Raw genomic sequence first — 21,790 nt, forward strand, 5'->3', positions numbered from 1 at the left:
GATTGCGTTTTCTTTTTAATGAGTATTTATTTATTTAGTTATTTTTTTGTAAACCGCTTTTATCCTTGCTCCTTTCGGTTTTGTTTTTCCTCTCCCTCTACAGACATTCCAATTTTTCCTCCTTTTTCTTCGTTAAATTATTCATATTTATAAACATATATGTATTGCGATGTGATCGTGGTAACAATGTAATAGGTACTTGTACAAATTCAACTTAACAGTATCACAAGAATGAGTCGTGTTTCCGGAATATGATATAATTATTATTTTTTTCCTTTCATTGTTGTATTGATTTTGGTTTTTTGTTCTTACATATAGTTTCTTGGCAGATTGCGTTGCATCTCAGACTCTCGAGAAGTACGAAAATTTACTCTCAATCAAAATGTTGAATTGCTTTCAATTTCACTACGATGGTGTTTCCACTTTGATAATTCGTTTTTTTCTTTCTAAAAAGTCAGTTCTGAACGAAAAAATATAATCTACCAAGGAGACGTTTCAGTGAAATACAACGCGACCAACCGTTCTTTTGTAATAACGTATTTAGCTCGTCGGTAACTTTTTTTGTTTTTTTTTTGTCTTTAATATAATTTTTCAGAAGTAGAAAAAATGAATGAACGAGGCATATAGTACTACAAACATCTCCAACGATATTATGCAAATTTACAAAACAATTATGTATGAGTTTTTTCCTTGATTCGAGCTTTTGCAAACTTATCGGTGAAATAATGAAAAACTATAGGCTTTCTATACGAGATATTGAAAATCCCACATTCATTGATTAGAATAGAAGACGGATTTTTTTAGATTTTAACATGACGTTTAGAGAGCTTATAGAAAGGTATATGTTCCCGTTGATTTGAAATATTTATTTGAGAAATGATTGATCGATCTGCTTATTTTTCATTCATTTAATAAATTTAATCATTTTCCAATCATTATTGAGAATGTCTTAGCTAAAAATATACAGCTAACATTCATACAAATTTCTCACTAAGCGATTTTCTTTTTCTTTTTATTTATTTTTTTGGTAAACAGTTTTTATCATATTGAAAGATTTTTTTTGTTTTTTTTTTCTGTTTAATTTTTTTTTCTTATAAATATCTATTAAATTCTTAACAATTTTCCGACAAGAGATATTTTATGTTTCCATAGGATATCAGTTTTGCAATAACAAAAAACTAAAAAATGTGATTATAACCAACACTTCATTACATTTGCGAATTCTATCCAAATCTTCAATATCAATAGGTTCCAATATAAATTTTTGTTATTTATTAATACTATGTAATAAATTTCATCATAATTTTCTGCGAAATCCGTTAGATACCCTACATAATATTATCAGTATTTCATGATAATAATTTTTTTAGAGATTGTACGACACATTATGTGAAATTTCTATCCAAAGATTGAGAAAAAAAAAAGTTCTGACATTTTTTCATTAGGCTCGAGAAATATCCTCCGATTATAAATGAAAGTGACCCACGTGCAGTGAGTAAGTGTTTACTTACATGCTATATGTATTGATGTATGTATATTCGTGTTGCGTAGTATCCAATTTTTTCCTCATATCCTCCCATTTATTTTTTTTTTGTTCAAAAGTTTTTCCTATTCGTTTCGCCCTCGCTATTTCTCACCCCCTTCGGCTTACATAATTGACACTTTTGACGCGATTAAACGACGCCAAGGAATTAAATAAAAAGAATATTGTACTATTTGGGTCTTATAATTGTCGTAGTCGAAATAATGTGTAACTAGTAAATTCCAGATGAATTGAAATCGTTAGAGATATTCAACGATGTCACATTTGATAGATATATTAGGACAGCTTGCAATATTAGCACCGTAACCACCACGTGTAGTGGTTTTATGACGTTCTGTCAATAATTTTTGAAATATGGGCAGTATTTCAAGGTCAAGGAGTTCTCCGTCCGAGACAGCACTGTACATATTCGATATATCGATAGTCGATCCACTCACACCACTTGAACTACCTCCATTGGCACCTCTCATCACTGCATTTCCACCAACAATCACCCTACCACCACCACCACCAACACCACCAACACCACCAACAGCACCACTACTGCCGGTATTTCCACCACCACCACTGCTATGGCCACGATGATGAACACCTCCACCACGTGGATTAGCGCTGGCAAATTTACTATTGTGAATTGTCGCAACATTTGGGGTACTTTGTACATATTCGAGCCTAGCCTGATGACGAAGCTTTGATTCAGCGTGACGACACTCATGGTGCTTATGAGATGTACGATGACGGCACTCTGACATAACGTGAGCCAGATTACCCCGATTACGTAGACATTTCTCCCGTGATTTTTCGGAAACTGAACGATGAATGATCGTTGCTATCGAATCATCATGTTTTTCCGTGTCTGAATAACTAGCATTAACCGTACCTTCACGATATTTTCTTGATATATCAGATGAACCATTGGATGTTGCATATCCATGAGATGATCCACGATTGGCAGTTGCATTGCCACCGTGTTTTTCACAACGATAGCCCGTATTATTCGTAAAACCTGTCACTCTGCGATGGCCACATTCACCAATTACATGACTATGATCATCAGTTCCATCTGCCTTTGAAATATTGTCAGTTGAGATGTAGCTTATTGTATTTACTGGCACACTTGTTCGACGTTTTTCAAATAACTGATGGTGAGAATGTGCAAGACCATTATTTTTCACTGATGCTCGGCGCTTCGTTAATGTTTGATGATGAATTTGATGGCGATGTTTGGGTACAAATTGTACCGGCGGTGGAAGAATTGTTTGTTCAAGATAGCATTGTTCATGTAGCTCACCGAATGAAACATTTTTCGGGGGTGGAGGTGTTGGAAGTCTTTTTTTTTTATCAATCGTTGTTTCTTTAATTTTTTTCATCACTATGCTACTTTCATCACGCGGTATATCAGTTTCTTCAAGTACAATAGATTCTTCAGACTCTTCAACGGTCTCTCCTACAAAGTCAATATTTGCTTTACCAATATCTGCACTTGTGCTCAGTAAAGCGTCATTTCCTGATTTCTCCTGAATGAGTGGTTCATTCTCTTGATATTCTTCATTCCGATATTTTTTCTTGTACTGGGAGAGGGGTGAGTTCGTTGTATTGGAAATTGCTGGGATTTGCTTGTTGTCTTCTGATAATTTACCGGCTAATATGGGCTTTCTGTAATTTCAATGGCCAAATGTTACTATATTTCAACAGCAGGAGATCAAGAATTAATTGCGCAATCCAATTGATTAATTTACTTTGGCATCGATTGCTGATCATCCATTGCCATCACGTTAACATATTCACCCTCTGGTTGTGATACAGTTGTTGAATTTAAGCTGCACAATGACATTGAAATATCCGTCGTTTCAGTTACCATCGAAGGACCTGCAATGGCGATTAATTTGTAATTTATAACGTTCAAAAGATTGTCAGCCAGTTAATTATACGACTCATGTACCCTCTTTTTTGATGAGTGTTTCTTGATTTTGTGGAATTGAAAGTTTGGTCATGGCTTCCCTGGTATTCTGTAAGCCAGCTTCATCCCCCAATCGTCTCATAAACATCTAAAATACACAAGAAACCATTGACATTATCGGATCCCTAGATTTTCATTTGAATTTCAAAGGAAAAAATTACTTGAATCTCTGATTCTTTTTCCAAGAGCTCTTTTCGAAATTTCTGATTAGTCTTCGCCGCCTCCTTCAAACGCTCCTCCAATTCGCTAACTATTGAGTCTCGCCTGGTTTTCGATGACGGTCTCAGAGTCGCTCTAATTCTTTTATCGATAGCTCCCTGAGGATTTCTCCTTAATTCGATCAACTGGAATAATAAGATAAAAACGTACAGAGCAAACTCCGTCGCCCGGATAATTATTCATAAGTGATAATGGCTCTTACTTTTGGCACAAACACGAGACAGAGTGTCCCTGTACTGCAGAATATTATGAATATCGACAGCATTATAAACATTGTATCCTGTTTATCAGCAAGTACAAAACTGATTGCTGCACCCGTAACACACATAATTACTACATTATAAACACTCATTCCTACGTATTTACTATCGTTGAGTGCTGGTATGCTAACATGTCGTGTCTCCCAAGCTAAAAATGCGCCAAATATCTGAAAGCAAATAAAAAAATACTCGGACATTGTGAGGCTTTAATTATCCCGGCTAATGAACATCGGCTCTTGATAATCACCATCAGAAGACCTTTGTAAGCATAGATGCTACCAAGATAAAGGGTCATTCTATTGCTTTGGCAGTACTCATTCTCCGGTATCATCATAATATCATCACTCGATGGATGCGGCTATCAGAAATACAACGTCATTACAACACCTGTGATAATCAATAAAATCAAACTTAATGACCAATCTCGTGCTCTTACATAAGGTTCCATTTGTTTGGTTTCCCTGTAAAAAGGATCGGCAACTTGCCACGTCGTCATTATTGCCAAATCAATGACCAATAAAACACCGACGACCATAAAAAGTTGATAGTCTTTTATCACCTAAAAATGGGGTAAGATTTAATGTTGCATAAGTAGCTGTACTTTACCTTCATTCAATTATGACAATCACTTACTTTTTTATTGAGCTTAACATCCGTGAATATAGAATGCACACGCCAAGTTTTTGAAAACATAGCACCAAATGCCAATGAAAAACCGGCCATCAAAAGCCACGCCCTCGCTGTGCAAATGTAGGGAAATGCTGTTACGCTTGAGAGAGTCGAATCGAGACCGAGAAATATAACACTGCTGTACGTCAACATGCAACCAACGATAATGAGGTTGTTCAGATGTGGCGATGACATTTTTATATACCTTGAACATGAGAAAGAAATTTTTTTTTTAAGAGAAACTGGTAATTATCCATATGCTCCTCCATCCTATTCCCATTACAAAGATGAAACCTTTGCTATATTGGAATTAATTCATCTCTCATGCGGTGTAAGATTGACATGTTAATTAGTGGATGGAAAAACAGTACTTGAGTGCAAATTGTCGATCATGAATGCTCAATGGTGCCTCTGATAAAGGAACACCGGGTGAGGGGGTGGGAAGGAGATGGAGGTAGAGGAAAGGGAGAAAAAAAACATGAATTTGGCGGAATGAGCCTCTGGTGCTGCTGTAGAGGTCGAGATCGCGCGTGCTCGAGACACACATGAACCCCTCGGTATTCTCCCTTCCAACTTTAAACAATCACGCGCGGACAAACAAGCCAGCCAACTCCCTCAGGGGAAGGTAAACGTATAACACAACGATCGATGATGAGAACTCGAGATGATAACATGACAAACCATCTATATCCACTTTTACCATTGGATATTTCCCTCTATCGATGATTTTTTACCTTTGATTTCTATATCTGATATTGATAGCAAGGAATACGGCTGCCATAACAATGCCGACAGCAGCTGCCGTTGCAATAACTGAGTAAATTGTGATGTTAACGGTGGAGTGTTCTATAACATGTACAGTACGATCCTTGGGGGGTGATCTTCCACGCCAAATCAAGGGCTGACCTCGGCTGAAATCCAGCGAGCCTGTGATACCATCATACTCCCCAACTTTAACCTCCTTACCACCTGGTGAATATCACATAATTACGGTAATTATATCTTGTGGGTCATTGAAACTCGTCGGATGTTTCACTTACTCTGAAATTGTTTCAACAGTATGTAAGCTTTTCTCTCGTTGTCGTAAAAACGAACAGGACCCTGGAATGGGAAGAAATATTTCAAGTGCTCAAGTTGTTCCTTTAAACTTCATTTAAAAATTGAGTATATTTTTTTAACTGGAGAAAAGGTAATTTCGTGCAGGTGAAATATCACAGCGAGGAAACCCACCGTAACTCCTTCAAAGCTTGTGTTTCTCAATGCATCGAGAAACAACTTCTCCCAAAGTGGGTCTCTGTACTTGAAGTCAGCGACAGTCTGATTTCTCCTGAAGTGTCGTATTCTCCTAGCTACATGCTGAATGGCAAGGGCCACTGCCCAAATTCCGTCGTAGGTATAACCATGGAATCGTGAGTATTCATTCCCTCGACGTGAATCATACTCCACTTGATATTCGTCGGGTGTCTGAAAATGTTATATTCCCTTTTAATTGCTTCTCAAAAGCCAGCGAGTTAATTTAGCTTCATCTGGTTTAATGTATACCATCTGCAGTCGACGATAAAAAAAAAAGGGCCTGAAAAATTTTCTTTAAAGGTACACACTACCATGCTCATATTGAATTTTCGAATCCTTTGACGTTGATGGGTGAAGTCGATCGCTGAATTGATTGATGATGGCATAGACTTGCTCTGAATTTATTTGTCATACTTCAAACTATATTTTTCAATTAAATAATTCTAGAAAAAAAAAGTTGGGGAGGGGGTGCGGTTTGTACATCTACACGAGTGCTCATCCCATCAAATAGAAAAAAACAAACAATCTTATGACTGACTTCAACAAAGTCTGAAATTTAAATTAATAGAGTTACTGAATTCTCTCTGAAACGAGTCAAATTCCATCAGAATCAACTCCGGCTTCACGTGAACGATGAATCTCATTTTAGCTGCATAATACATGAGTGACTCGAGCTGATATAAATTCACTTTCGGCAACTTGAATGGTCCTGTTATTCCCAGAATATAAATTCAGGAGAGGTAGGGGATGTGAAGTGATTTACCAAAATTTAAAAATTTCAATTTGTGGGTTGTAATTAGGTGAGATTATGTCAGTATATGTTCTACTTTGAACGCCATTCACAGTGGTTGACTATCACCGGGGATTGGTGCTATATTATCTGATTAGCTTTGAAATGGGATTTTCGAAATCTCCTTCAGTTTAACACTTACGATGCCCGAAACTGTAATCTGGCGTTCAGTCGAGAGTGGAAGTAGGTCAGTTAAAATGGCGCCATGAAGAGCCTCTGCTAACTCAGATGGTGCACATCCACCATCCGCATTTAACCACCATTTTTCTGTATATGTGCCCATGATCATCCACTGGTACTTCCGCCCGAACATTCTGTACCTGAACAAATGCGCGAGTGTTATCGCAATTTTTTTCCCTTTACGTTATAGTTGATTAATCTGAAACTTTTCATACTTATAAGCCTCACAAAATATCCTTCTGGCCCATATCTCATTAAAGTTTCCAATTATAATCCTGACATCCTTCCGCTTCAGTTTCTCGAGGGCTGCACTTACTTCTGTTGCAAAACTCTGAGTTTCTACTACTTCCAGTTTATTGTCATCGAGATCAGCGACGAGTCGATTGTGTGCCTTTAATAGCAATATAATTTCATTGATTGTTTAATTCTCTCATAATCGTTTCACACGTCATTACTTTCTTCTTGACGAAGGAGACGATTGGCGGATAAAGTAAGTGGAACAGGGCAATGAAAGGTAACGAGAAAATTCCGAGTGTGTCGTGTCTGACTGTTGCTGCGGTCACTCTACTTATCAACGCTGTGTAAACCTATACTTGAAATTGAATCAATGAGACTGGCAACATTTTTTTTTTTATAACAGATGAATAAATATTTGAGAAAAATAATTTATTTCTCAGGTAAACAATTCATTTGAACTCCGTGTTATTGCGGGCAATTACGCAAGGTAATCACACGAAGAGAAGTAATTAATAAAAATTACGGGTCTTTACAGTTCCGGAGAGAAATTTTGGAATAAAAAATTTTAGGAAACTGTTATGTCATTTTTCTCAACGTCACGCGTTATCTCCGAGACATTGTGTAATTTTTTAGTGAATAACATATGAATAATTACGAAACTATCGCTCGAATTCCCGGAGTAGATTTCGTAATTGGTGAGGGAAATGGCTTTTGCAATTTTCAATGAATATTTCTCTCTGTGCATGCAGAAGAAAAAATTCATTTAGACTGATGGAGTAATTAATTTATAGGCGATGTATGAAACAATGTTTCACTGTAGTTGTGGATGCTAACATTCTAGAATCGAGTAAAATCAATATCGCGTGCTAGTGTACAGCCCCGTCAACATATTTCGATTGCAAAGCATCCACCAAACCAACTGTAATCGAATAGCCTCGCTTTCCGATAATGTTCCATTTTGTTTTTTTTTTTTTTCAATGTTATTCCTTTCTCTATCGGAGAAATTTACGTTAAAATGAAATTGAGTTGTCTGTTCTCTAGATGTATCAGGTGGAATATGATATCTTTTATTCCCCTGAAACTATTTTTGCCTTCTCTATCAATTTCTCATTCTAGTGTGAGTTGGGGATTGATCTTAGGGCTGTTAATTATTGTTGAGAAAGGAACTGAGAGATGTGGCTGTCAGAATGTAGGGGCAATAACAATTACACGTGAGAACGACATTGATTGATCGATTGATAATTCAACGTAATATATCGTAACTCACTAGTGCATATCTTGGTTCATTTTGGTAGATTGTACCGACTCTTGTCCAGTTGAAATGATTGAGGAGTGCCACTCTTGGCGCATTGAATGCATTTTCTGATGGTACTATTCTGAAGAAATTTGGAAAATTGTCACTCGTGAACATGGGATGAGTGTCAGCATAGCTCAACTGAAATTAAATGAAAAATTTGATATTTATTTTTTATCTGTTTTATTTTCGAAGACAAATTTTTATTGCGAAGACAAATTGACAAATGTGAAAATATTGTTTACCTGGGTGAGACGCCAGTGTTTGGAGGCTTTGGCGATTGGATCCGTTACTTGGGTGCAGGCAGCACCAAATAGCATCACCTTGTGCGGTCCACTGTGCATCATATCGAAGAACGCCTTAACACCGACCGCAGCATTACACTGGAACATTAAAAATTCACATTCCAATAGATCACAAGTTTTCCAATAACAACGTCTCGTAAATGGATTTTTACAGTGCCCTTAACCATGGAGTGCAGTGGCATCAAATCCACTGCAAATAGTCTCTCGCTCCTTCTCATATCTTCTATTGTATCGATTTGACCCTGGTGAATTGTTCAATATTTTTCCACTTTTCCTCGTTCTACAGAAGAGCTTGTACTCTCCTTGACACAGTGTAAAATGATTTCACAGAGAAAGTAGAAAAAATAAATCTGGCAATTCAGTAGCGAAGGGGTAAAATGAAATAAGTTGAGATATCACGGCGTCGAATTTTTGGGTCATATCTCCGAAGCGAAGACAGATAGCGGAATTTTTGTGATAACAGTTATTGTAGTACTCAATTCACTCCACAAAAAAGGTCCTCATAAAAAATTTTCCATCTTTCCTAGATTCTGAGATATTCGTCAAAGACTGATCAGCAGTGAATTGAAATTTTCAATTAAAATATTTTCTTCAGTGGGGAAATCGGTAACAAGAAACAAAATATCAAATGAAAGGCTTTTCATTTCCCATGATAACTATATTGAATGAAAGATAGTGTTGTTTTCATAGAAATGTAATTTGGTCCGTAGCGCGCATCAATATATCTTGTGCTCTTCCTTCTCCTTTCCTTTACACCGGTGATTGGTATCCGTTGATGGTACAATTCAATTCACCTGCACAGAGGCTGAATTTCACCGATAAACTCTGCTTGTAACTCGATATAATGCTGCATTAACTGCATTCAAATTTTCCTTCTCCTTTTGTTAATTAACGGGAGTGAATAATACCCCTCGGTAATGAGGAATTTCGAGAATTTATTCAATCGATTAATGAAAATTCGCCTGTGGACATACAGCACTGGGAAAATAAATAATTTTGGGGAGCTAATGGATATTCGTCCAAAAAAAATTCCAGTGGGAAAAACGTAAAAAATTATGACGTGAAACGTAATCCATGAGTGAAAAAAAAAACAATAAAAAAATAGGAGCTGGAAAATTGTACGACTCATCGCGTAAATTCTACGATTTGTACCGTAAAAATGAACCATCCGAGTGATGACTCACGGTTGTATGGACACCACGTTCTCCTGTAATGTATCTACACAATGAAAAAATATGAAAACGTACCGTCAAAATACCCCATCTCTTGATAAAAATTAAACTTTCAAAAGTTATTGATTTTTAAAGAACAGTAAATGTTAAAGTTTCTCTAAGATTTTCCTTCTTCACTAAAACCGCGACAATTTCGTATTTCATTCGGTAATGAACCCCAGAATTCCCTGAACGTTTCACATTATTTCTCCTCCATTCTCATGAAAATTGCCGGAGAACGATTTTCTATTGCGTATTACGCGAATTGTTCCGCAATTTTCACTGAATATTTCGCTCGTACCCAGCCTCGCATATGACTTGGGCGGGGTCTGTTAATAAATACAGTGAAGTTAACCTTAGCGCATACCGTTAACTTGTAAATTATTTGTTAACTTTCACGCGGAGAAAGACTGGGCGGACTAAATAAAAATTTTCCCCTGAATTTCATAACTCACATGCGGCCGAACGCCGAAGTGAATTGAGTACTCGAGTGAACAGCCAATTATGATTCTCTCGTCATGTTCGCCTTCCCTTCAGCTATCCAATTATTGAATATTCATCGTTTAATGATAGACTCTTCAATTTTATCTCATACACATCATCCATTTCCTACCGTTGTCGAGTGCATGAACGATATGAAGGAGAAAAAAAAAAGGGATAACTATTTTTACAATTGATCATTGCCTCCGATACAGATTCAAGAGAAAGAAGTGGTTGCGAGGTTGCGATAGTAGTGATAAGGAAAAGGCAATGACAAAAAATATGTGGGTGATAGCGAGGGGTGGGCTGCTGTGAAGGCTTTATCATGATTCAGAGAATATCGAGGACGTTGGAGCCCCTCAAAATATTCTCCCTTATTTTTTTCACTCAGTATTTGGGCTCTTTTTCCCTCACATTCCCACGGCAAAAGATGCTCATTCTGTGTCACATTCCCGAGGGGGAGGAAAAATAAATTTATTGCAGAGCGAAAAATTCAACGTGCACACTCTCATACGTTGATATACTTCAGTATTAGATATGAAGTTGTAACCGACGGGCCAAGACGGAAAGGAGTTGGACGGACTTTGTTTACAGTGCAAATCTGCCGCAACTACCTTCCCGACCAGGTCAGCCAGCAATTCATCCTCAACATTTTCCGACGTCTTGTCATTCTCCATTATTTTTTCCACTCTATATCTGACTTTAAAATTCGTGAATCCGCTGAAATTGGTGGGTCTATTGGGTCCATTGATAGACATGGCTTTCGAGAGGAACTCGTCAATTTCTTACCCTTTTTTTTTTTAACACTTTTGAATTATTCAACGTCTTCACGTGATATTGCAAAGATGGAGGTATAATCGGGGTTTCAATACTTTTCAACTATGTACTCCCTCCTTCGATCTCCTATTATTTCTTTTTCTCTTGTCTTTCCGTTGCTTTTCATCTCTGTAGGATACATGGGAAGAACGAACAAAAGAACCGGGTTAAGAGGGTATCAACTTTAACTGTGAGCCACGTCTTTTTCTCCAGCCTTGCACTTATTTCTTCAACTCTTCTTCTATCTCTCTGTTTCAATTTTACAATTCAAACATGAAATCAAAAATATTCGTTGTCGTTATAATAGCTGGCTTTGTCTTCATATTAATCAGAGAGATTAGCAATTATTGTGAGTTGCTCTACTGTGATGGATTTATTTTATTTAAAAGAGGATTTCAGGCGCGATGCGGTAAATGGAGTTGAGACGATTTGAACTGTTTTTCATATCCTGCAGTATCTCGAAATCTAAGAGAGATGGCGAATTTTTTATTATTAGGGTTTTTGTGGAGCGGAATCAGGGCTGTGAGAAAGGTCATTATGAAAATTTCAGTATTTTCCTTAGATTCGGAGATATTCCGCGAGAACTAAGGGAGAAGCTCGATGGAATCAAAACCGGTTACCGCTTCGTTACTGAATTATTAAATTGCGCAGATAAATGCTCGCCTCATCACACCACACGGAGGGCCCACTATTTGGGAAACATTAGGAGGAGAAAGGTACATTAATTGAACATTTAACTGAATAAATTATGTAGTAACATGGAGAGAAATTTTACGGGAGGATTTGAGGATTAGAACTGGAAAAAATGGCAATTCCCTGGATGTTCTCGTGAAGAATATTTACTCGACAATTTTTTTTTTATTTAAATAAATATTCTCAAGTATTTTTGGTAAATTTGCAGAGAAAATTCCAGGGGAAATTCCCGTTTAATCCAATAAAATTTCCATTACTGGAATTGGAATTTTTTCCGGTCCCTCATTTTACCCCTCGAGACGAGTGTTCGTTAGGGATTTTATTCCTAAAATTTCCCTCCATTCATTAACAATGAGACAACTCACCTCAGTATCATTCCACCACATGTGTAATCGATAATTTCTCAATACAGTTGGATTGTCATTGATGTGATCCACCGCCAACTTGACAGACGGCATAACACCACGACCAATATGGCTTTCAGGTACATGTCTACCATATGGAAAGAAACCAGCTATGTAAACGTCACGGCGTTTCACACCACCAAGATTAATTGGCTTTTGTCCATTACAAAGTAATATTTTATCGAGACAGAGGAGAAGACCAATCCCGATAGCAACATCGTGAAAATTTAACAGGATTCGCAAACGTGTCTGTCGTTTGCGATGATGATGATCTATCGAATTCCCTTTGTCAGTCATTTTCGACATTGACCAAATTAAACTCTTGCAACTGATCATCGTAGGAATCCAATCATTAGTAAGGCATTACTTTTTCAAACTTTTTTTATTTGAATTCTCTCTCTACTATTTCCCACAATTTTCGGAAATTGTGATGCACTTCATCTTCGTCCAGCTATTTCCAAACGCATGTTGTGTCAGGCGCCTTCCGACACTCCTTCCGACAGAAACTCACAACTTCTTCCTCACCATTATCAGTCAAACTTCTGGCACTTTTGTTAATACATGGAAAGGAGTGAAAAGAAAATCGACCGTTTATTCGCTGCCATTATTACATTGAATTCATCTCTTGTCGGTGAATAATCTCATCTCATTTCAAAATTCGCCGGCAAAACAAAATGTATTATTTCTCTCTCGCCGCTAATCCATGTCATCCAAAACATTTTTTCCCCTTTCTTCTTTTATGGAAAGAAGAGATCGTAATTAGATACGATTCAACAGTTTAATTCGTTCATCATTAGCCGATGCGACTCCGCATTTTTATTCTGTAGAGCCATCTATAAGAATCCAAATCATTATTAGTCCTTTTTCTCATGAGGAAGGCTTGAGTACCGGGGTATTATAGGGATGAAAAATGACGGAAAATGGGGAAAGAGAGGAACATGAAGACCTAGTCAACAAAACTGGCGAAACTGGGTGCATTTTTTTTTAATGAACGTCAGAAGTATTTTCCCTCTTGAACGATCGAACACGAGGTATTACTGGGAATTGAATGGATGAACCAATATGCGGTTTGGAGGGACTGAATTTTGGCAATAGCCTCATTATTTACCTCAACGAGTGGAGGAATTTTCCCGGTGCAATTACACGCTCGATATTTTTTATTAATCCTCGGTATGAGCCCGTGCACTGGAGACGAATATTATCGGATGTAATTATTTTGTAATTATTTTGTGCACTAAAAAAATATTTTTAAATCCATGACATAATTATATTTTTTGCTCATGATTAAAAGAGATAATCCTCACTTTATTTATTATTATTGTCAACAGCCCATTAAATTCATAATATTTCTTCAATCTGTTTTAAAAAATGGACTAAAATCTACCAAAGTCGAAATCAATTCTAAACTATTTCTGCTCCAACCCTTCGGAGTACAATAAATTGTAAAAAAAAGTGGACACTGAATGAATATTAGTCATTTGTAGTGATGACTTAGCTCGACCTGAGACTCCTGGATTTCATGCTCGCCCTTCCCCAGTAAATACTAGAGAATAAAAAAAGCTTGTCAATGTAGTTGAGAAGGTGAACGTTTGGAGGGCATTGTGTGTCCCCCTCTTGGAGAGCTTTTTTTTTTTATGGCCCAGAATGACGACAAACATCTATATAATAGCGGTCGAGAACTTAATCCTCACAAATTATGAGTATTATTATTCATTGAATTAATAAAAGGCAATCGTGACGAGCCCCTTGGAGCTGTCAGAGAAGTTAATTTCAAGTGTCTCCGGTGTCGATCGATACTATAATTAATCTCACGTGGATAAAAAAAAAAATCATGTAAAAATTCACAGCATTACAGAGTATTAAACATTAACATTTCATGACTAGCTATATTATTGATTGACTCATGGTGTGCATAGGCTCGTAGTCGAAAATAATTGTGGCTACACTACCAAGGGCAAACCTTGGCACAGTAACATAATTTGAGTAGTAACGAGAAAGAAGGGGCCTCGTCGCGTGAGCTACGGTGCTAAGGTCTCCATGTACATGTACATGTGTATGTGTATAGGTGAACTTTGTTTAGGGATTCAGCCTCGACGCGTCCTGACGTTTTTCTTTATATATCATTGTACTTCTGAGTTTATGTACATAATCATAGAAGGAACTGGAGTAATGGGAAATGTGTCGAGGGGAGAAATCTTCTCTTCCTGTCGAATAAAGTATATTATAATCATGTTGTAATCGATGGCAAAGGTGATGAGCAATTTTCGAGATGCTCAATGAAAGCTCATTCTGGGAAGAGTGAAAGAAAATTTAAACGATTTTTAATTTATAATGAGGTAATGAATTTATGCATTATGAGAAATAATTTTTTTTTTTGTCAAGTACATTTACTTATCGCCAGAAAATCAATATAAATACATCCGTAAGACGTATAGCTGTCAAGTGATTTTCCTTGCAGTCACGGATTTTTTTTTCTGTGGGAATTACTAGCCTCGAGATATCCGGGCGAAAAAAAATTTTCCTTCGGGTAATGGTGTTAAAGAGGTGCCGAAAGTCCAAAGTTCTTCAGAAAAATATATACTTTTCGATTCCGTATCCCTCGAGTAGGGAATGCCACTCGAAAAATGTCCACTTTAATTAGAAAGTCTTCGTGTGGAATAGATTTAACTGCGTAGTTATCAAAAGCCAGCGGTTCAAGAAATCCTTGACTAGTTGAAACACGATTGTACAATTAAAAATCACTGAGTAGAACCGATAAACTAGTGAAAGGACGACAATGTACTGGAACTGTACGGTTAATTAAATTTTAATTTCGTTTAAATTTGAGATGAACCGGAATATCGTGGATTTTTCGCCTCCATAAAATCATTGAACGAGCTGAAGAATGGAGAATATTGCACAGCTCTCAAGGATCTTGTGGTTGAGTGCAAGTGGTTTATTCCTAGGTTACATATAAATACCTTGGGAAGAGGCAACTAATTAATTTACGAGCCTGTGTCAAAGGTCGGCTGTGCGGGAGAGACTATGCGATCGATATACCTTCCGCAGAAAGTATCAATAAGTTATTTGTAGATCACTCCCAAATTTACCAAATTCCGTCAATGGCCGATGATATTCCCGTAAAACACTGTCAAACAGGTCGAAGCATTTGCCGTAGCAGTCGCAGAAAAAAAAAATCCCCATCAAATGTTGAAAAAATAAATAAATAAATAAATAAACTCACTGATAAGGAATTTACTTTGACCCATTTTTAATCCACCGATATTATTCATGAAAATGTCAATCTTCATCTTTTTCACCCGTGATAGTATCCGGATATGAACAAGTCAATCACATGTCACACAATTATATTGGTATCGTGTGTCCGAGGCATTTAAATTCCGAAGAGTTTGCGAGACCGACGTGAAAAAAATTTCCAAATATCGTCCTGACGGATTTAATTCCCAAGTGGATGAGCATAGGATGCCCTGGGGGGAGTGGGGTAAAAGCCGGGGGAAAGCTCAAGAATGGAAGGAAATGTAAATGTTGAGAGGTGGAATAGGAAGGAGGATGAGGGAAAAAAAAACCAATGGAACTAGTAACTCACTCGGTCACTTGTATCTTGCGGTCGATGCGAATGTAAGGGAACCAAAGAGAGGTCGCACGGACCCGCGCGACCGAGTAATCCAAAACGTACTTCGTTTCCGCATATCATACTGCTTCTTTTTCCGCTATCATCGATTCAATATTACTTTTTTTTACTCCTCCTTTGTCGTCCTTTCCCAGTATTCACAAAACGCAGGTATAAAATCGACTCATCGGTTTTTTATGCAAATACTCGCTGGCATTGCCGTGATGTTGTCTCATTCATTGCTGATGGGTGTGCCACAGTATAATTTAAATAACACATTGCCTCAAAAAAATTTCCACCCCCGAAAAGGCCCGACAAAGGGCTGAATAACGGCGTAAAAACCGAGGAGAAAAGGTGCTGACCATCACTCGTGGAAAATCACTAGTGCTATCAGCCTCACTGATAGCTCACCCCCAATTAAATAGGGAAAATGGTCCGCTGGCCATCTGGTTTTTCATCTGTGATTGTTCATTGTACATTTCCGTTAACAAAATCAATCACAAACACCTCACAATTCACCCCACGAGGAGTCATCCCCTATTGGCCCCGCAAAACCAACATATTAATGAGAAAAAAAAACTGAAATTGTCCCAGAGTCGCACCTTCAATGATGACTATTTGATATTTACTTGGACAAAATGACACACCACCCCCGACACGTTAAGCTCGCTGAGCGCGACGCGAATGAGGGTTGGTCCTGCTCCACAGCGCACCCCAGTGGCTGCAACTTGTACCACCCTAGGAGGGTTGAACCTGCTACCACCCTGCGAAATAGCCACTAGCTATTTCCTTCTCACTCCAGCTTTTACCTCATCAGCCATCCCTACAATCGCAAACTACCCAACAGTACTTGAGCTCTGTGTCTCTTTTCCACCAGTACGTCGACGCAATGTAGCTGTGGTACGGTGTGGCCAGGGCAAGTCGACACGAGCTCTCTCACCAAGCCCCGTGTATGACGCGCGCGAGCCCGGTTATACCACATCAATTCCAACTTGAAGTAATGGTAATAAAATATATTGCCTTTAGTTGACAAGCTCTGATCTACCCCGAAACCTTGTTTGTGGATGTTCAGCGTTTAACGTAAATTACTCCCCTAAATTGCCGATTAAAGGACACGAACGTTATGTATTTCCTCTTCATATTGGGGGAATAAGAAAATATTAATGGACTTTAGGGGCAGTAGGGCACCATTGTGATTCATTAATTTTCACGAAAAACAGTGATTTTCTTCATGAATCACGGCGGGTAATGTTCTCAGCGAGCGACCTAAAATCTTGATGATTTTTTTTATTATTCTATTTTTAGGGATACTCCGAGGCATTTCCTCTCGATGCTATAGCCACGTGTATTCAACGTGTGGAGAATAGCGAGAAGAAAGAACTCACTGGCGAATGAATGCAGTCAAATGCAGAAAGAATAAAAAAATAAAAAATTGTTATGATACGGGGAAGATGTCCGGTGGCTGTCTAACGTTATTTGGAGCTGTCTCCATTGACGTTTCACTGCATGAATAAGAGACGAAGAATTTTCCCTCCAGTGGAAAAAGTCAGGCTCGAGTGCTTGGGACACAGGCTCACTCCTACCTGGGCTGTTGCGAATGGCATAAAAAACACGAGCAAGGATCGTTGACAATGACAGTCTAGCGGCAGGTGGATCGTTGGGTCAACAATACACCGCTCGGGGGAGATGGAGCGCAACAGAACGGGAATTGAAGCTTCACAGGGGTTTTAAGGGATGGTGACACTCCATTTCCGGGGTCAACCAATATCAAAGTAGTCACGCCCGTTACGTGTCAAAGCTACAATATCAGAAAATAACTATTGCGAGGTTCATTATTAAAGAGACATCTCAAATTTGACGCTTTGACGAATTTTACGTTCCACCCGGGAGAAATATTCATTAATAGAACATCATAATGACGAGTTTGGAAAATTCACGATGCAATTTTCCTTGACAGCCTCCACTACAGCCCTCTGACTCCCTGAAATTCGAATGACAAGTGCTCAGGAAAAATTATGGAACAGTTCACGTAATCCACAATTAAAAATCGTTTTTCGGAAATTTTTTTCGAAAGAGCAAAGGGAATTATTACGTTCCTGAGATTAATAATTCTTGAACGATAAAGAGTCCTTAAGAAGCCGATGAATTATTCTTACGCTCCGTCTCGTTAAATCCCTCAATCGTTGGGAATAAATGACGGAACAACTTGTTGTCCCTACGATAGTGGGTCATCAGACGGGTGGTTAATTTTTATGGAAGAAATCGTAGAATTTACGAGGCAATTCGTACTATTTCATTTCCAACTGACACTTTTCATGGAGACGCACGTCGCTTACAAATGACATTACGACGAGTCATTTGTAGATTTTTTATTGTAATTTTGATTCAATTTTTTTTCACACGATTCACAACTATTTCTTTCCATTTTACCAAAAAATCAGAATGTGTCCTTTTCTACTTGTCTGCAGTCTTACCTATAGAGGAATTTTCCACTTTCATTCCCATTTACCCATCAAGGTCACTCCAAAAGAATTTTGCCTGATGTATAAGAAACGTAATTCATCAAACTACGGTTTACAAACAACCGACGTGTGAAGTTGTGACCCTTTATCATTGCGTTCGCCTGAGAATCTTTCTTCTCTTCCTAACCAACAAATTATCACAAAAAAGTTCCTTTATGAGGATCGAGAAGTAGGAGAAGTAGAAGTGGATACATCTGGAAGCAGCAATGAGTGAAGAAATGACAAAATCTAAGACTCTGGTGAAACACGATCAGCTGTCACTAATGACAAGAATAAAAAAGAAGAGAAGAAAGAAGGATCTCGATCAAGTGAGACGTCAGGTCCTGGATACAAGGAGGAAGTTGGTATGGTTAAACAAACTTTCAATGTTACTTTATTTCGTTAGAAAGAAAGTGTTGAACAAATATTTTATACTTTGAGAGCAGAGATCAGTAATTATGTATCACCCACTTTCCTAACCTCTAAACTCATTCATAGGTTTAGTCTGAGAAAAAATGGCAAAATAGATGATGAATGAGGAACTTAAATGATTTTTTCAGAGACAAAGATCTAACGGGGAACGAGGACTGAATTTGAAGGTGGAGACGTCATTGAGAAAGACACTGAATAAATTTGCTCAAAGAAGACAGAACAATGTAATCAGATAATTCTTCAAACTGACTTTTCTCGTGCTTTGAATGCATTGCTTGATTATTTAGAAATTATATATTGCAGGATGATGAGACAACGAGGGTCACAAGAGATGACACCGAAGAAATCAGACAAAAAACGTTGTGTGATCGACTCCTTCCCCAGCCGGTATCGTTTTTTCGTCCTTTTCCCAGTTATTGGAGTACTGTCAGTACTGTCATTTAGCCAACGTTATTTCTGTTTCTAGTCTATTGGGATTTATCGAAATGCCATTAGCGGCAAGCAAGTGCAGAAAACAAGTGATACGTCTGCAAAAAATGGGAGACGACAACCAGGTGATGTGATACAGCTCCTTAACAATGACAGATATTCATCAAAGTACGTCATCTTCCAACGATTCTAGGTGATTTCACTGTATTTTCGAGACTCTAATGTGAAAAAATTTTCCAGAAAAACTGAGGATGTGGGAGGGGTCGATGACAAACAACGGGATAGCTTGAAGACGTCTGACGACAGCTCTCGCCGAGGCACAGCAGTTGATGACAAGTAAGGGATAATATTAAAACTGAATGAAAGCTAAAGTAAAATAATAATAGTAATTAATGAACGATGGTCATAAATCCGATGGATTTCTTATTCAGACTGACACCAATTGAGAAAGACCTGGATAATAATCGATCGGAGAAGCTACAGAACACGAGAATTGAGAAAAATTCAGGAATTCAGTCCGTGAGACGTTGGCGCTGGTCACCTGTAACATGTTTTGAAGAATTTTGTGCAAAATTCTGCATCGAACGTTTCATTAACTGCCCTCTAGATTACTTCCCAGGTACGGCATAGTCATTGAATATTTGAAATAGAGGGATAGATAAATAGCTGGTAGGTAGGACGTCAGCAATAATCAAAGATCAAAATGCTCCCTTTTTTGTTTCTTCTCAAGCTCCTGGAGATAAAATTACGATGTTCCTGAGAGACGTGTATGCAGAATCCAACGATTCTAACTGTGATTTTTCCATATTATGCGAAGAGTCTGAGAAGAGTCCGGTACAGAATTACGTAGAACAAGCGAAATTGACGACTGAAAGTCTTTCAGACATTTCATGTTCAGCTATTGATGATGAGAATCTGGAATGGAGTAGAAACCCTCAAATGATACATGACCAGTCTCTCAGATATGATGATTCGCATGACTTGAGTAAACCGAAAAAGAGAAACAGGCTGAGATCATCTGCAATTGAGACAGACAATTTACCAGTATTTGTTGGGACGTCACGAGATTTTGGAAAAATGGAAAAACCCAGTTGCTATCCAAGAAAATCAGTCAAGTCTCGAAATAATCTAGATAAATTGAATCATCTATCATATGAAGTAGATGAATCGCTCAAGAATGTAGATGAAAATCATAATATGATCCCAACTCCGAGTGTTGTATTTCGTTTATTTCGTCATGACAAATTCTTCCATGTGAACAGCAAGGATTTTGACGACATCAAGGCAACCAAAGGTCATACAATTAGTAATTACCCCATAAACAGCAGAGATTTAATGATAAATAAAAGACATAAGACAAATGAGGCGAGATTTTTCGTCGATTATTTGCCCGACGCGTCTCATCAGTACTCAAAGGATACATCAGAGATGTTGAAAGGATTCCTACGATTTTCAGACGACAATCCTCGAGATAAATCCCTCACCAGAGGACTGCACTTCAAATCGGATGTCATCAACACATGGCAGCGTAAATCATTATACAATAAGACAGTCGATGGTAATTTCAAAGGCAATGCTGTTGCAATGCAGGATGCTGTCGTCAAGAACCTGAAAGTCCTGTCCTTCCACGATGATTATTTTAATCAAGCCAATCAGCTGAATGAAAAAAAATTCACTGAAGTCAAATCCAAACACATGCAACCGCTCAAGTATTTTGCAGTTGATAATAAGTACGATATCAGGAGTTGCCCTCGGCGTATTGCAGTCTATCCAAATAAATATTCATACAACACTGAGGAAGGTCCATTGACAGTGACTGCAAATCCATTCTATCAGAATGGTAATACTGATCAAGTCGTTGTACCTCGACCGATGGCCGATCCTGTTATTTTATTTAATCCGGAGAAGAGGAAGTACAAAACCGAATACGACGTTGTAAATTTAAGAAATATGAACAAACAAGTGGACGCTGCCCAATGGGGTCCAGAGAGACCAGCAGACATATTGCATACAGAGGAGTGGATCAATTCCCGAGGAAAGCATTACCTTTCTCCAAATTATTACCAACATTACCGAAGTGATGATAATAAACGATTGGATCGTAGTAAACGTGGCGAAATTCTCTTTGATACTGTAAATAGTTATTATTATTAGTTTGATTATACAACTTTTGTACACGTACTTCTATCATTACCTAGCATCGATAAGGCGTATCATGTGATATATTTAATTAGTGAATATTTTGACAAGTAATATAATTATCGCTTTAGTTAACCCAGTGGCACCATATCTATTTATTAAAATAATAAAATTTTTCCGTTGCCAGAAATGTCTCCACAATAAAAAGTTGACTATTTAATAATATACTCCTCTGGTTGTTGCGTTATTTTTTATTTTACAAATTTGAAATTTTGTGGCTATCGGATAACTTCACTATTTTTGAAAATATTTTTCTCCTTTCCAA

At 37.8% G+C, this 21,790-nt stretch overlaps 2 protein-coding genes across 3 annotated transcripts; one reads left to right on the top strand and one right to left on the bottom strand.

The window, feature by feature from the left end:
* Positions 1-7: 7 nt before the first annotated feature.
* LOC135168647 (gamma-aminobutyric acid type B receptor subunit 2) lies at positions 8-16,637 on the bottom strand. Of its 2 annotated transcripts, none has more exons than XM_064133032.1 (17): positions 16,172-16,637; positions 12,316-13,187; positions 8,691-8,828; positions 8,419-8,586; positions 7,130-7,305; positions 6,877-7,054; positions 5,882-6,115; positions 5,692-5,752; positions 5,386-5,620; positions 4,616-4,856; positions 4,419-4,541; positions 4,230-4,340; positions 3,925-4,149; positions 3,665-3,847; positions 3,486-3,591; positions 3,283-3,412; positions 8-3,199 (listed from the first exon to the last, which is right to left on the bottom strand). In XM_064133032.1, exons 2-17 carry the CDS (start codon positions 12,688-12,690, stop codon positions 1,783-1,785), a joined length of 4,101 nt encoding a protein of 1,366 aa, XP_063989102.1. In that variant the 5' UTR covers positions 12,691-13,187; positions 16,172-16,637; the 3' UTR covers positions 8-1,782. The 2 variants fall into 2 exon arrangements, with proteins under 2 accessions (XP_063989102.1, XP_063989101.1); XM_064133031.1 differs by having other exon boundaries at positions 15,941-16,637.
* A 1,867-nt stretch (positions 16,638-18,504) lies between these two features.
* On the top strand, positions 18,505-21,692 carry LOC135168442 (uncharacterized). The gene is made up of 7 exons (XM_064132618.1): positions 18,505-18,830; positions 19,026-19,121; positions 19,201-19,284; positions 19,364-19,494; positions 19,567-19,662; positions 19,758-19,945; positions 20,057-21,692. The coding sequence occupies exons 1-7, from the start codon at positions 18,693-18,695 to the stop codon at positions 21,478-21,480; spliced, it is 2,157 nt and encodes a 718-aa protein (XP_063988688.1). The 5' UTR covers positions 18,505-18,692; the 3' UTR covers positions 21,481-21,692.
* Positions 21,693-21,790: the final 98 nt, after the last annotated feature.

This window comes from Diachasmimorpha longicaudata, chromosome 13, assembly GCF_034640455.1.
Source record: "Diachasmimorpha longicaudata isolate KC_UGA_2023 chromosome 13, iyDiaLong2, whole genome shotgun sequence".
Taxonomy (NCBI): Eukaryota; Metazoa; Arthropoda; class Insecta; order Hymenoptera; family Braconidae; genus Diachasmimorpha; species Diachasmimorpha longicaudata.